At 37.4% G+C, this 15,870-nt stretch overlaps 1 protein-coding gene across 2 annotated transcripts; it reads left to right on the top strand.

The window, feature by feature from the left end:
- The first annotated feature begins 499 nt into the window (after nt 1-499).
- kcnj13 (potassium inwardly rectifying channel subfamily J member 13) lies at nt 500-11,910 on the top strand. Of its 2 annotated transcripts, XM_007573412.2 has the most exons (4): nt 500-785; nt 3,347-3,584; nt 3,789-3,903; nt 10,199-11,910. In XM_007573412.2, exons 2-4 carry the CDS (start codon nt 3,387-3,389, stop codon nt 10,771-10,773), a joined length of 888 nt encoding a protein of 295 aa, XP_007573474.1. In that variant the 5' UTR covers nt 500-785; nt 3,347-3,386; the 3' UTR covers nt 10,774-11,910. The 2 variants fall into 2 exon arrangements, with proteins under 2 accessions (XP_007573474.1, XP_007573473.1); XM_007573411.2 differs by having other exon boundaries at nt 3,347-3,903.
- Nucleotides 11,911-15,870: the final 3,960 nt, after the last annotated feature.

Genomic DNA, 15,870 nt, shown 5'->3' with positions numbered 1-15,870 from the left:
AGAGCAGTGTTGACATTTTGACATCTATCTGCTGCTTGGTATCAAGAAGGAAGGCCTCAATGATTTCTTGGTTAATATGTAACTTATCTGGCTATTACACAATTGTGTAGTAATGTTGTCAGTTGCTAATGATAATTAAAGCCTTCAGCACAATGAAGTGATTTTAAATTCTGGTCATATCTAAGAGATCACAAGACGAGACAAGAAGAAGACAAGAAAAGATCTCCTGAACAATATACCCAAATAAATAAATCCTGTTCTCAGTTCTAACAGTCTTAACATCTGTGCTCATGTTTTCCTTAATACTCTAGATAACATCAGAAATCAATCCAGCTTGTGCATGTACGCACAAACGGTTAAAAATTCCAGTTTGTCACAACAATATTTATTGGACTGAATGAACTGTGACAAGGTGTTGGTCACCCCACCCCCAGCAAACACCCCCACTCAAATCCCTCTCTATCTGCTATCTTCCGGGAACACTAATAGGCTCCTTGCAGAGTAATGTGACCAATTGAATCCTCCTGGCCCTGGAGCTCAATGCTGCACCTCACAGTGGAGTAAAGAGCAGCACGCTCAGTCACACTCAGAGACAACCTCAGCGGAGAGAAGTTTTCCTCCCCCCACACTTTTTCTGTTGGACTCCTTTTGGGATTTTGAACCCCCATTTTTCCAAGGAATCAGTGGCGCTCTCTGAATGAGCCGCAGTCCTGTGTCTGCTTAACAGAGCCAGTCTAAGGGGAACAGGTCAAAGGGCTCCAGGTTGGCCCTGAGTGCAGCTCTAGGTGAGTACGAGTCCCAGCATGATGCTGTCCTGGGGTGAGGTTCTGATACCCGGATGGAACAATCGGTGATCAAATCAGACATGGGGATTGGTTACAGCTGAAGAGTTTTTTCTGGAGCAACACAGAGAAAGTTTGTGTGCATTTAATCGTTGTTATCAAAGGCTGTAAAGAAAGATGTTTTCAGCTTAGTTTTTTTTTTTTTTTTAACTAAAACTATTCGTTGGAATCAGAGTGAACTAAGAGTTGGTAATCAACCAACAGACCGAAAACAAGTCCAAGTATTCATCTTTAAATGAATTTAGATTGTTAGATGTCTGATGTTGCAGTTCAGACATGCTGTGAAGTGATAAAGTTAAAAATGTAGAAAACAGTGGCAGCTGATCACACATTACATAAACCTCTGCACGAGCCCAAAGTAATGAGCACCATGTCTCTGATGTGCTGCTTCACGCAATCAGAAATAACTTCAACTGCAAAAACTCTGTAATGATACAGTCACATGAAACACTGAGTATGTTTCTGCTGGCAGACATTTTTTAATAAAAGCTATAGATTAGTTAGTTTTGTTATAGCAAAGTGATGCTGTTCTTTTGTTGTCATAGTGCTAAATCCATGGTGCAATCATTTCAAAAAACATGAAGGAGTCTTCAGGAATCCATAATTAATCAGTTTACGTTTTAATAATAATTTATGTGTGATTACATTTGTATGTAAAAAAATCAAGTTGTATTTTATAGGATACACAGTATAATTCAGAACGCCTAAAGCTCTGCTGATCTCTGCCTCAGTTAAGGTCAGAGTTCATGGTTGAACAATAAGAAAGGTGATCAGATCAGAACCACTGCTTATCAAAAAGAACTCAAAGGCCCATGTTACCTTTACCAAAAAGTTCCTAATGATATTCATGACATTTAGAAAAATATTCTGTTGACTGATTAGATTACAGTGGGATGTGTTGGGTCCCGTTGTGGGTACTGGTACATCCACCATAAAATAATCAGCATTTCCTTAAAACAACATCATCATTTCAGTCCAGGAAACGCTGCAGAGATCCTCCATCTACAAGCTTGTCCAGGAAGTCTTTTATCCCACACGATGATCTGTTTTATTGACGGAACCTTGAATTCTGCTCTTTACCAGAAAACCTTGTCAGGAGAAAAATCTGCCATCCTAAACTGAAGCATATGTAGGTTATGCAGCCATACAAGGAGGAGGATGATCAGGGTTGTCCATAATATTCTTGATTTTGTGAAGAATTCTTCTTTGCGCCATCATTTTCCAGAGTTTAATATGACCTTAATAATCATTCATTCTTGAAAATCTATCAAATGTGGCTGAATTGAAAGCAGTTCTGCAAAGTAGAGGGGTACAAAGTTCCTCCCCAGTTCCCATGTGGGATGGCAGTGACCCTCACTGCCATCCCACATGTTTGGACTGGAGGCATCATCCATTATTAAGTTGGGCCAGGCTGGTTTTCTTAGCTTTAGACATTTAATAAATCACGTCATCATTTGAAAGTATAATTAATGATCTGAAACATGTAAGTTTGATCAACAAGTTCTTTCACAGCTCAGTCTGATGGTAGTCTAGAGTCATTTCCTGACATGCCGTATGTAAAACAGAACTACGCTGATACTATGCTAATATCCTCATCCCTCATAGCTGGTTCCATCAGAACTGTCTCAGTTTCAGTGGACTTGAAAGTGAGACATGTGACAGTCTTGCTGAGTGTTATCCAACTATTGTTTATTCTGGGAAGAGTAAATTTTCCAACCAAATCACTCCAGACCCAACCTAAATGCTGAAGCATGGCAACACAAGTTTTAACTTTGAAGAGTAGAAAAAAGCACAATAATAAAACCACTCAAACACATTGAGTGGTTTTATTCATGGAATGGAGAGATTTGTTATTTGTGAAGAGTCATACAGCCATGCAGGGAAAGCTCCCTGCAAGACACATTCCTACTCTGCATGTCACTGTGTTGCTCAGACTGATTCCCAGCTGAGAGCCGCTCTAATCTCCTGGCAACAATATTGACATAGAAATAGAAACTCTGCAGAATGCAGAAGTCTAGCTGTCAGACTGTCAGGGCTGCCGGCACATACATCCCCTACAGCTGCTTAAATTAAACATGACTGTTCTGTACATTCAACCTAATTTTGAGAATCTGTTTTGGCCCATTTCATGAAAACAAGGACCCTAAAATCAGCTGATTTCAACATGTCCACAACTGATTCCATGACCAGACCTGTCAATAAGAAGCTTCAGAACAAAACATCTCGAATTTGAATATTCAATAAAAATGTAAAAATGTCCATGTTTAGTAGTTTTATTATTTTTTGCACTTTCAATTCACACCATATCCACAAACTATGTTTACAACCATATTTATCAATAACTGGAGCAGAGCCTGAGGCTGAATGAAGCCTGAGCAATAAAGAAAGGAGCAGCTTCAGAGTGTTACTGCTGATCAGTCACATGAGTTCCTCTGAAAGAACATAAATATCAAAGTTTAAAAATTATGTTACTATCATTAATTTTTAATTATTTTTTTTTTCAGGGTCAATTTCGTTTGCCCTGTTTGAGATCTGCCTGCAACCATGACAACCAAAACCAACAGTAGCGTTCTGGCTGGCAAAGCGTCCTCCTACCCCTTGTTGTCTTCTCCCCCTCGTCAGCGTCTAGTCACCAAAGATGGACACTGTACGCTTAATACCCCTGCCTGCCCCTCAGACTCGTGGCGCAGGAGCTGGGGCAGAGTCTGGCTGCTGGCGCTGCAGGATTTGTGGGGACTATTGGTGAGTCTGCGCTGGAGATGGGTACTCCTCGCCTTCTGTGCATCCTTCATTGCCCACTGGCTGTTGTTTGCCTGCTTGTGGTACTTGCTGGCCCATCTCAATGGAGACCTTGCTGTGAAAAATCATGATGACCCCCCACAGGATCACGTGGTTTGCGTGAAACATATTACAAGTTTCACTGCTGCCTTCTCCTTCTCTCTTGAGACCCAGCTGACCATTGGCTATGGCACCATGTTCCCCAGTGGAGACTGTCCCAGTGCTATAGCACTGCTGGCTGTGCAGATGCTCCTGGGGCTTATGCTGGAGGCCTTCATCACAGGTACAAATTCTGACCAAAGCATGAGCGAACACTCTATGCTAGATGTAGTAAACGTATCTGCAGTGAGGCTGTGCTCAGGAATTAGGCAAAATGTAATACTGGCAAAGAACTACAGAATTATATGCAACAAATTCAACAAAATGTGATGAATGTAAGAAAATCACCATATTTGATCTTTAAAGGTTCAAGAACATCATGTGAATTCATTAACTATGCTTTAATAAAAGTAGAGCATATATTTTCTCTTGTTTTATAAATACCATCTGATACTTTTGGTGTTTAAATTCTTACAGAACATACAAAATATTAGAATCAGTCAGGAAGCAGGTATTGGATATAATTCTTCATTTAAAGAGTATATTTTTAATCAGACATGTATTTAATTATTTTTTGAGCAACTGATTTGGTTTTGATGACAGTCGGAGTGAGACATCGTGGTTACATGGTCCTTAATGAGTCACAGTATATAAGGCATGGACTTAAGGAAATAATATGTAAGAGACAAATGTTTGTTTCTCAAATAAAATGTGAATGAACAGAAAAGAACAAGTAAAAATAAACATGATTGCAACCCCGGAAGGATAAGAAGGTGTAGACAATGAACGTATGGATGGATAGTGTCAACTCTTGGAGTGAAAACCTTTTACTCTGTTTTGCAGTAGAGATCCTTGTAGAAGTGTTCATCATGCATCCAAACAACCACAGCTCTCAGACAAACATATATAGCTGTTATTTAGAGGTAGTAGTAAATCTGGCAGTCATGCTTCTGGACNACTATTTGCAAAACGACTGAGCTCTGCAGCATTAAAACATGGATAGAACTGTAACTACATTAATCATAGCTCTTCTTCTCTTCAGTGTTTCTGTCGGTTTCTGGTGGTGCAGCTCTGTGCTGCCTTCAGGAGAATGGGACATCAGAGTATCATCCATAAAACTTCACCCACATAGCATTTATTGTGCAAACCAGAGCTTTCAGTGGAAAAACAAAAGTTCCAGATCCTTTTAATGCGATACAAATATGAGACAGAAACATGGATAATATCTTTATACTGATGTGTCTATTGATTTATAGATTAATAGTTTTACTGGACAGAAATTACAAAGATCAAATCTGGTTCTTAATCAAATCCTAATGAGTCAAATTGAAAGTGTCATGGAGTCATCAGCCTCATGACATTAACAGACATGAAAAATAATATTGAAGAAATAAATATATCAAATCTAATTAAAAACATAAATAAGTGATCAGTTCTTTACTGTTATGGCCTGTAAGATATTTATTCTCAGATATGGTCTCAACAAACCCATGGCACTTCAACAATATTATTTCACCTATCTGGAAATAGTGTCTGTTTATTCTTGCCATACAGTCTCTGTATTAATTATTGCTCTAAAGGTCTTGCCATACCAGTTTATTCCTCTGTATTTACTTTAGTTTCTTAGTTTATTCTTGCATTTTGTTTTTCATTCATTTCTATTTAGTTTTCTCTGATTAGTATTATCCTCTCTTGGTTTATTGCTATATCCACTTTAGTTTCTTTCCTGTTGCTAGATTTATTTTATCGTTTATTGTCCATCAGTAATCTTCACTCATCACCTGCTGCACCTCCTAATCATCATGTTTCACATCATGTGTTGATTTTTCACTGTTCAGCGTCGGATTCTCTGTTTTTATGCCATAATTCACATCTAGTTCGTCGCTCCGTTTTATGTCCCGCTTCTCCTGTTTCAGAGTTTTTTGGGTTTTTTCTTTTTACCCCCAAAGGTGCGCAGCGGTCGGGAAACGTATCGATGGGGAAAAGGCAGACTGACATAAACCTCTTAAAACAACGCAAACAATTTCTGCAATCTGATTATTGAAATTTAAAAGTGCTGTGTTGTTCTATCACCCCCGTTTCATACCGGACCTTACAGCTCCGGTGTTAACGCTATAAAATGAACGCTCACTATCGTGGTTTCACCCATGGAGGAATTTCTTTATTTCTTTATTTAAATGGGTTCATTTTTCAGAGGGATACACAGTGAGGTGATTTTAGCTACCAGAAGCAGGAGAACGGAGCTGCGCCAAGAAGCTAACAGAAGCTAACAAACACTGAATAGAAGGAGAGCTGCCATCGATACAGTTGCAGCCAAGCATGGTTTAATGTCACACAATACAGTTTTACCAAGTTGCTCAAAGTCTAAACTGGCATTGTTGTGCATTTAAGGTGTAAAGTTTACCTTCGACCAAACGCCCCCCAAAGGAATCCCAGCGCCCCCCTTTTGTAAAAATGTCCGCCAGCGCCCCCTGCCGTCCTCTGAACTCCCCCTGGGGGGCAGTACCGCCCACGTTGAGAACCGCTAGTGTAGACAATGAACATATGGATGGATAGTGTCAACTCTTGGACTGAAAACCTTTTACTCTGTTTTGCAGTAGAGATCCTTGTAGAAGTGTTCATCATGCATCCAAACAACNTCAGGAAGCAGGTATTGGATATAATTCTTCATTTAAAGAGTATATTTTTAATCAGACATGTATTTAATTATTTTTTGAGCAACTGATTTGGTTTTGATGACAGTCGGAGTGAGACATCGTGGTTACATGGTCCTTAATGAGTCACAGTATATAAGGCATGGACTTAAGGAAATAATATGTAAGAGACAAATGTTTGTTTCTCAAATAAAATGTGAATGAACAGAAAAGAACAAGTAAAAATAAACATGATTGCAACCCCGGAAGGATAAGAAGGTGTAGACAATGAACGTATGGATGGATAGTGTCAACTCTTGGAGTGAAAACCTTTTACTCTGTTTTGCAGTAGAGATCCTTGTAGAAGTGTTCATCATGCATCCAAACAACCATAGCTCTCAGACAAACATATATAGCTGTTATTTAGAGGTAGTAGTAAATCTGGCAGTCATGCTTCTGGACAGTGAGGAAGCCGGAGTACCCAGAGTGAACCCATGCATGCAGAGGGAGAACCTGCAGACTCCACACAGAAAGACCCAGCACAGGAGAATGAGCAGCGTTAATTCAACACTTAAAGTCAATTTCCACTCTGAGCCAGTGAACATGTGTACAATGTAAAAGTTACGCTGTTGTCAGTGTTACTCTAATTTTACTTTAATTAGAGTTAAAATGACTTATAGAATAAAACTTGACTAACACTCACAATTGTTAATATACTTTTACTCTATGGAGACAAATAACAGCTGCAGAGTTATTTGAAAAGGACACTTTTAGTTTTTGAGTGTTATTCTAATTAATATCCAATAGTGTAAGACTTATATAGCACTGTTAATTAAATTTAATGCTATACTAAGCATTAATCTCTATAAAGTCAGTGTCAAAAAAATAATAACTATATACTGTTTTATTATAAACCTATTTAACATTTATATTTATTGAAATTAATAATAACAAAATATTTAAATAATTCTCAGATATACAGCTATGACTTAACATAAAACTTTTAAGGTAAAACAAGTATTTGTAAATCATGATGAATTTGTGTGAAAATCTTTAACCAGTTCTGCTTTTTTAAAACAAAAAATAAAAATAAAAAATCACATCATTAGTACCATTTGTAACAAAGGACAAATTTTCTTATTTATATAAACAAAATAAATTTTTGTCAGTGATATATAAAAAAACATCCATTTTCTTAGAAAGCCAAGGAAACATTTTTGACACAAATAACACAAAAGCATTTGAAAATCAGAACATTTAAAAATAGAAGGCAAAATGTGCCAGATTATGTCAAAAGGATGACCACAAATTTGTTTCTAAAAAATGATGACTGACAAAAAAGCATTTAAAAAATCTAGATGTTAACACTTGATTCTAACAATGAATTTAATATAAAATAGTCACATTAAAGCTACAGGATGAAACTTTCAATATGAAAATATATTAAGTGATACAGAAGAATATCAAGATAGTATCAAAATCAAAAATTATTAAACCATAAAATGGTGTTTATGTTCTTGGGTAAACATGGTGCTTGCTTGATAACTGTGTAGATAAATAGTGGATTTGATGGCATCAGCACGGTCTGGATGCTTGGTCCACTCCAAGTATGAAAATAATGAAGGGAAAAAAGTTAGATTACAAACTTTCTGTTGAAAGTTAAATGTTTCAAGCTTTCCCTGTCTACACAGCTAACCTACAGTCTGGACCCAGGCACAAGAATACATGGCAATAAAAGGAAGAAAAATAGTTTTCAAACAAAATCCATTTCATATATGATAAGAAACAGAGAAAAAAGGGAGAACAGGAACAGATGACAGTTTTTGCAAAAAAAAAAAAAAAAAAAAAAAAAAAAAAGCAGCATAAACCTTTCAGGCTGAGATGCAGAAACCTTGCCAGGACTTTTTCAGACTCGGCAGGAAGGAGCAATCAGGCTGAGCAGAATAGCTGAAGTAAGATCACCGACCCAGAACAGAAACAACACAGGATATGAGAATAAAGATAAAAAACTTTCAACTATAAGAATGCTAACACTCAGTGCCACAGAGGTGTTGAATTGACTTCGACACCCCTTGGCATTTCACATCTGTCATGTGTAATACATATTTTTGACAAAAAAATAATTTCTGTCTGAAAAACCATGTTTCTTTAATATGCTGCTTTAACTAGAAAATTAGAAAAAAAATGTAAATTGAGGAAACTTACTGTGATTTCTCAGGCAAGGCCAAGATGTTGAAAATGGTGCTGAGAAAATTCTGATCAGTGTGGCAGGAGGTGAAAGGAGGCAGAGGTCTTCAGAGTCAACATAAGGAAGCATTTTACTCTCACTGTTGTTGAATTGACTCTCATAGAGTTCACATGTTCTGACATGCCGATGTGACACTTGGGATTTTACTGTATACTTTTCCTGCTGCTCTTTAACCCTCCTGTAGTCCTAAGACGGGTGAAGTGGACCCTGTGTCGCTAATCTCCATTTAACACTATCTAGACACAATAAATTCTTTTAAATCCCTTTTTTATCAGAGAGTCACCATATATTCTCAAATAGGCATACATGTGGAATTCTATTATTATATTTCTATATCCCTAGCTTAAATAAACAACAATCCCCCACAGCAAAGAGAAAATTGCTGAGCCCAATGACATCTTTACCAGCCACCAAAGATTCGCTGGCAAAGATTTAATTGTGTTAATCTTTATCTTAATATTGCTCCGGAATTAATTGTTCAATATTTGGAAGCACGGCCAACATGGACTGAATGGCTTCGTTCACTTTCTCCACTGCCATTGCAAAACTACAACTATAAACAGACTACAATTCTAAAACAGTGCAGAGTTAAATTTATTCTGAGAAAAAAGGTCACTGGGAGAAAAAAGAAAGAGAAATCCCAAAGGGAGATGAGAATTAAGTAGAATTGCAAAGTCTAGCACAATTCATAAACCATAAATCATAATCTGCCCACATCACATGGTTAGCTGCTCATCCAATCCTACAGTGTAAGCCTATGGAGGAGTTAACAAAAATAGGTTTAGCATATTATTGTGATGTGTTTTAGGATGTTATTTGATATATTCCTTTTTTCTCTCAATAACTTGCCATTGCAAATTGTAATGCCAATATAGTTCATGTCCTTTAGGTATAAACCACCTGTTCACCTGTACTGATGTGACAAACACCTTCAGGTCTATTTGACTGCACCGTGGTTGGGACGATGGAGGACTGTCTTCAGACCGTGCAATTGGGATGTTTGAGATGTTCTCGTGTTCACAACATAAAATAGTTGGCCAACTGCAAGCTCAAACGACTCTGAAACTAGACTTGTTACTATGTTACTCCAATAAAATAAAAAAAAAGTTTAATTATTGGTTTTGTTTCGGCTTCGGCTCTTCTAGTTATTCTGACAAAGGAATGCAGATATAGAGGAGTTTCTGTTTGGATGCATATTTCCTCATCACTTTTTGAGCAACCAAAAAAAAACAAACAAACAAGGGTAATCAATTAATTTGCCCTCTTAAAAGACATGGACTGCTACAGATTAACATTTGAACATATGTAATCAAGGTGGCAACAAAAAATGTGGAAAAATGTAATAGATCTTGTAGCTGTAAGCCTCATGATGGATGGGCTGCATTCCAACATGTTTGGCTTCCTAATCAGATTTAAGCAACAGTTCTTTAATCTTCCAAGAGACAATATTGTATGGCCAAGTGCCAGATCTCCCAACTGCACAGTCACATTTTATTAAATTCAAAGACAAATCATTTAGTAGATGTTGCAAAACATTGCATTGCTTTGGAGTTGATTTCATGTAATATTATGACACTATCCTGACGCATCATTTTCAGGTGCATTTGTAGCCAAGATTGCTCGTCCTCAGAAGAGAGCAGGAGCCATCGAGTTCAGTCCGCAGGCAGTAGTGGGCCAACACCAGGGCCAGACGTGCCTCATGATACGAGTCACTAATCTTATTCAGCGACCTCTGGTGGACGTGAAGGTGAGTGCAGTGCTCTATGAGGAACAGGAAGGCCAGGCTCTGTACCAGACCTCGCTAGACTTCCACTTGGACCATTTAGGCCAACAGCCATGCCCCTTCTTTATTTTCCCCCTTACTTTTTACCACCAACTGGACCGCCAGAGCCCTCTCTATCCTGCTCTTTGTGAAGGCACATCCAAACACTTTGAGCTGGTCATTTTCCTAACAGCATTGCAAGAGGGAACTGGTGACTCCTGCCAGAAGAGAACCTCTTACTTACGCCAAGAAATTCAATTTGACCGGCGATTTCTACCTGCCTTGGGGCTGGATGCTCGGGGCAGGTACTTAGTGAACAAAGAGCACTTTGACACCGCCCACTCCAAGGAACCTTTGAACAAAGATTGTGTGGTGCAAATCAACGGTGATGACACTGACAGGATGGAGTAAACATGATAAACAGGAGCTCTGACTTGGACAGCAGGAGGGGTCCTTTGCACATGGATATTTTGGTCAGGAGATTCCAGCTAACTTTATTTTCTGACATGTAAAATAATGTCAGAAATAGGTGATCCTGTTTGTTCCCATCACTAGTTCCACCTGTGCATTTCAGTTTGAAGTCTGTGCAGCCTCTGCCTTCTTCTCCTTACCTGATTTACTTAGGTCAAAGTTTGTCCAAACTATGGTAAGATGCAGATAAAGAAGGTGCAGTGGAAGAATAAAATATTTTCTGAAGCCGCAGATAAATAAAATGCCTTAATTTAGATGGACATGTTAATGCCACATGTGTCACATTTTCATCATCTGATCTGACTTGAACAAGATACAACTTTTAACAAAATCATTGAACTGCTTTTGGATATGTTCACCAGTGTTAATGACAGCTGTTACTGGTTCAAATGTGTTCAAAATGAGACATTGTTCTATTGAGTTTAAATACTTTAAAGATAAATAGAATATTTGTGGAAATAAATCTTTGTAGCTTTCAGAGATTTATAATCCCTCTTCCAGATGCATCAAGAAAAGTGAGACACATCTCCAACATAGCATGCATAATAAGAATTCATTGTGAAGAGAAACCAAGACAACAGGAATTGTTTTTCTAGTAAGAAAAGAAGCCAGTATAGACACTATAGCTACATGTGATGGTTGACATGTCACACAGGCAGAGGACGCTGCAGGATCTGAGTCAAGTTGGCGTGAAGTTGGCCCCCTCTCTGACCTCAAAGTAAATGATATTAGTGCACAATGCTTGAGCTGGTTTGTGCAGCACATTTTTCTTGTTTGTGCTACCAGTGCCAGTTCTAGGCATGGATGCATGAGGAGGCAGGAAGAAATGTGAAGAAATGTCATTATGCATATATATTATGCTCCATGGTATTTATTAACATTGTCGACTTGTGTTTTCTTCATGAGATTGAGGTAAACTGTGCCCAACCCAACAACAACAAAAAACGTAAAAATGTATAAGACCTTGATGATTAAGATCCTCTTCATCCAAGATTGGTCAGCAGCTTAATATTTATCTACGGTACTTGGATGGTCACTATGCAGTTATACATTTTACTATTACTATATTTATTACTCACACACACACACACACACACGCGCGTGTGTCTGTGTGTGTGTGTGTGTGTGTGTGTGTGTGTGTGTGTATAATATATATATACGGTATAGTATATATTAACATCTTGGATGGGGTAGCTTGTCAACTAATACGCGATTTCCCTTGGGGATCAATAAAGTATATTCTCCTCTATTCTGTTCTATTTTTATTTAAACACAGAAAAAATAATTCCAGAGGTCATCATAGGTCAACCAACCAGTTCACATTCACAAAATAAAAAAAAGAATGGTGTCAATCAACTGAGCTATGTTCGTGTTGGTTAGTGCAGCTAAAATATTTTACTACAGTTAACTGACACCAAATTTATTTGATTTTGTAAATATGGAGGAGGCTGGTTGACCTGCAATGACCTCTGGAAACATTTAGTTATATCTTTAAAATGATAGTGGCACAAACAAGATATTTTTGCTGCACCAACGTTGCACAAATGTTTGACACCAATTTCGTTTAATTTGAAGAAGTTCGGGGGCAAAGTCGCTAAGGTAGCAAAATGCAAAATTGTGTGAAGATGTAAAGATATTTATTCATTTCTGCAATTCTTCAGGTCAAATCACCTGACAGGTCAAAGTCAGGAAAACTGAGAAAGATTGCTTTTTTTTTCTAAGCAACCATCCATTTATTAGTTTCTTTCCTGTTTCTCTGAACAACTGCAGATTAAGAAAACTTTGAAGACTTTAGAATCATCACAGTTAAATATATTTTGAGCTGTATATTAAATGCATTTCTTGTATCCTCAGATTTTAGTAGACTGTAAAGTATTTTCATGTATAATGTGTGTTCACGAAAATTCTAAAACTAAGCTAAGCATATGGGTCTCTGCAGAAGATTTCTTAATTAGCATTAAACACAGTTAAATCATATAAAAAAAAAACAATTTTTTTTTCTGTCGTGATTTCTAAGCATGTACTTGCAGGTTTGGATCTGTAGGAATTTCAAGTCATCTAACTCCCATTGTTCACATAGTTACTTGCATACTTACTGCATAAATGCCCTAAATATGTTTCTGATCATTTTGTCAAGTTTTGATGTTCTTGAACATTAGTGTGAATTATCAAGTCTCAAAATCAGGCAAGGTGTTCACATCAAATGTCACCAACACAAACCAGCTCTAAGCATAACATCACCACACCCATGTCTAAAGTGAGGTTTCTAACATATGAGTGACCTCTGTAATTACTAATAGACAAACAGTTAATGATTTATTTGTATATCATTGATTTTAGCAGGTTATTGTCTAAAATTATACAAAAAAAATATTTTGTACTACACTGAATTTTTCAAATGTTTTTGGAGATTTAGTCTTGAAAATAAGCATAGTATGCTAAAGTTGTAGTATATAACTTTTATATAGATATATCTGTATTTTTTCATATTTGTTGAAACTGCATATTATGACAGTATGATATGAGACAAATAATCTGTGACAGCGCTAAGACACGCCTCCTGGATCTGATTGTTGTTCTTGATTGGGAGAGGTGCATTAAGTCAGGTGGCAATAGTAGCTCAGGGGGGAGGTGCAGGAGCTAGAGCTTTTCAAATGTTATCTCATATACTTTCTTAACAAAATGACAGTTTTAACAAATATGGAAAAACATATTTTATGAGAGTTACATATTGCAGTTTTACAGTAAATTCCTTTTTAATAAATGTTGTATTTACATTATTTGATTATAATCAGATCATTTTTTTTCCTATATTGTTTTCAAAGAGATCATTTAGACGCGTGTAAATGTCATTGAACCTCATGCTTTAGTGACTTTATACACTGACTATAATGGGAAATAAACTTTTTTTAAACAAACCCAGAAATGACAAATGCTGATTCCTTTGGCCTCTGTGTCTTTATTCTGCGTTGACTCAACAAAGTCAACAAGAATGACTGTTGTAGTGTCAATATAGTCATTCTTGCTGAATGGCTATGTTGTTCAACAAGAATGACTGTCATTCTTGTTGAATGACAATTATAAAAAGTGAGAATAATTTCAGTTTTTAACAGTGCTGGTGTTTGACTAGTGAAGCTTTTTAAGCTTTACTATTAATAGGTTTATTCAGTTTATTTAACAGACAACACAACAGATGTTAACAGAAGAAGGATTCAAATCCAGACACCACTGACAAGGATCAGAATTCACTGGCAAGTCAGACCTAATATCTACAGCAACCCCCAGGAGGCAGAAGAGGGGGCCAGGGAGCCAAGAGGAGTTTAATTTCAGGTTGTTGTTTTTTTTTAAAGGTTTTATTCACTCTCTCTGTGCGTGTGTGTTTGTGTATTTTAATGTTAGGATACATTAAAATGGAGCCAGTTTCAAAAAAATGTACAAGTGTCCAGTTAAAACAGGAGATAAACTGTGCTGTCCTGGAGACCTCTGGTGGAGCCAGCTGCACTGACCAAACGTGTCAATTCAGTTGTGTACTAACTGGTTAGAGATGTTTGATGTCAAAACTGTGTTTTGACAGTTTTGCAAAATACACAAATTTCAATATGGCTGAAAAACCACCTCATCCTGGAGCAAAAATGTTTGTTTTGCTTTTTTAATCAAGAAACGTGTTTGCTTTTCTTAATTGCCATGTCTCCATTAAACTAATTTATTTTAGTCACTCCAATTTGTGAAATCTTAAGGTGAATGGAAACACAGCTATGTTTGTTTATAGCTCCTAAAGCTATGTTTGTCTTAAAGATAAATTCATATCATACACGGATGATACACAGCTCTACATCACGATGTCACCAGGTGACTCTGAACCCATCCAATCACTGAATAGATGCTTAGAACAGATAAATGAGTGGATGTGCCAAAACTTGATCCAGCTGAACCGAAACAAAACTGAAGTTATCTTTGGACCTAAAGAGGAGCAAACTAGAGTTATAGGTCTAGAGTTATAGATCTGGAGTCAATGCACAGCTTCAGTTATTACAACTGAAAACCAGCGATCAGCCCGAAACCTGGGAGTAGTGATGGACTCTGACCTGAACCTTCAGAGCCACATTAAGACAGTCACAAAGTCGGCCTTCTATCACCTGAAGAACATCTCCAGGATTAGAGGACTGATGTCTCAGTGCGATCTAGAGAAACTCATCCATGCGTTTATCTTTAGCCGCATTGATTATTGCAACAGCGTCTTCACAGGTCTGACTAATAAATCAATCAAACGGCTGCAGCTGATCCAGATGCTGCTGCTCGTGTTCTCACTAAAACCAGGAAGATAGAGCACATAACACCAGTTTTAAAGTCCCTACACTGGCTCCCTGTAGCTCAGAGAATAGACTTTAAAATACTGTTGTTAGTTTATAAATCACTGAACGGTTTAGCACCACAACACATTAAAGATCTGTTACTGCTGTACCAACCATCTAGACCCTTCAGATCTTCTGGTTCTGGTCTGGTCTGCATCCCCAGAACCAGAACCAAACAAGAAGCAGCATTCAGTTTCTATGCACCACAAATTTGGAACAAACTTCCAGAAAACAGCTGAAAACAGCTGAAACACTGAGTGCCTTTAAATCTCAACTTAAAACCCACCTGTTTAGAGTTGCTTATGGCTAAATTAGGGTTATAATGCGGATTTTAATGTCTTTAATGTTTTTAAACCCCAGAGAGGTGCGGGTACCGTCCCCCCTTCTTGGAAGTGTGAAGGGGTGCTTGTGTCGTTCCCCTCTGGTTGAAAAGGGCTGCGGGTTTTAATGTTTTCATCTTTATTTTTTATCTATTTTTTACTGTTTATTCAATGTTACATGACTCTGTATTTCTGTTTTTAATGTTGTAAAGCACTTTGAAATACCTTGCTGCTAAAATGTGCTATACAAATAAAATTTGATTGATTGATCAGGGAGGCTAAACTGCAGACACAGTGGAAGAAAAAGAGATTTTGAAAATGGTCTACTTGTGGGAAAAAAAAATTAACAATAAAAAAATGTTGAA

The sequence above is a fragment of the Poecilia formosa genome, unplaced genomic scaffold, assembly GCF_000485575.1.
Source record: "Poecilia formosa unplaced genomic scaffold, Poecilia_formosa-5.1.2 Scaffold328, whole genome shotgun sequence".
NCBI classification, from domain to species: Eukaryota; Metazoa; Chordata; class Actinopteri; order Cyprinodontiformes; family Poeciliidae; genus Poecilia; species Poecilia formosa.
The sequence above is the reverse complement of the archived record's forward strand: the minus strand, read 5'-3'. Positions and strand labels throughout refer to the sequence as shown.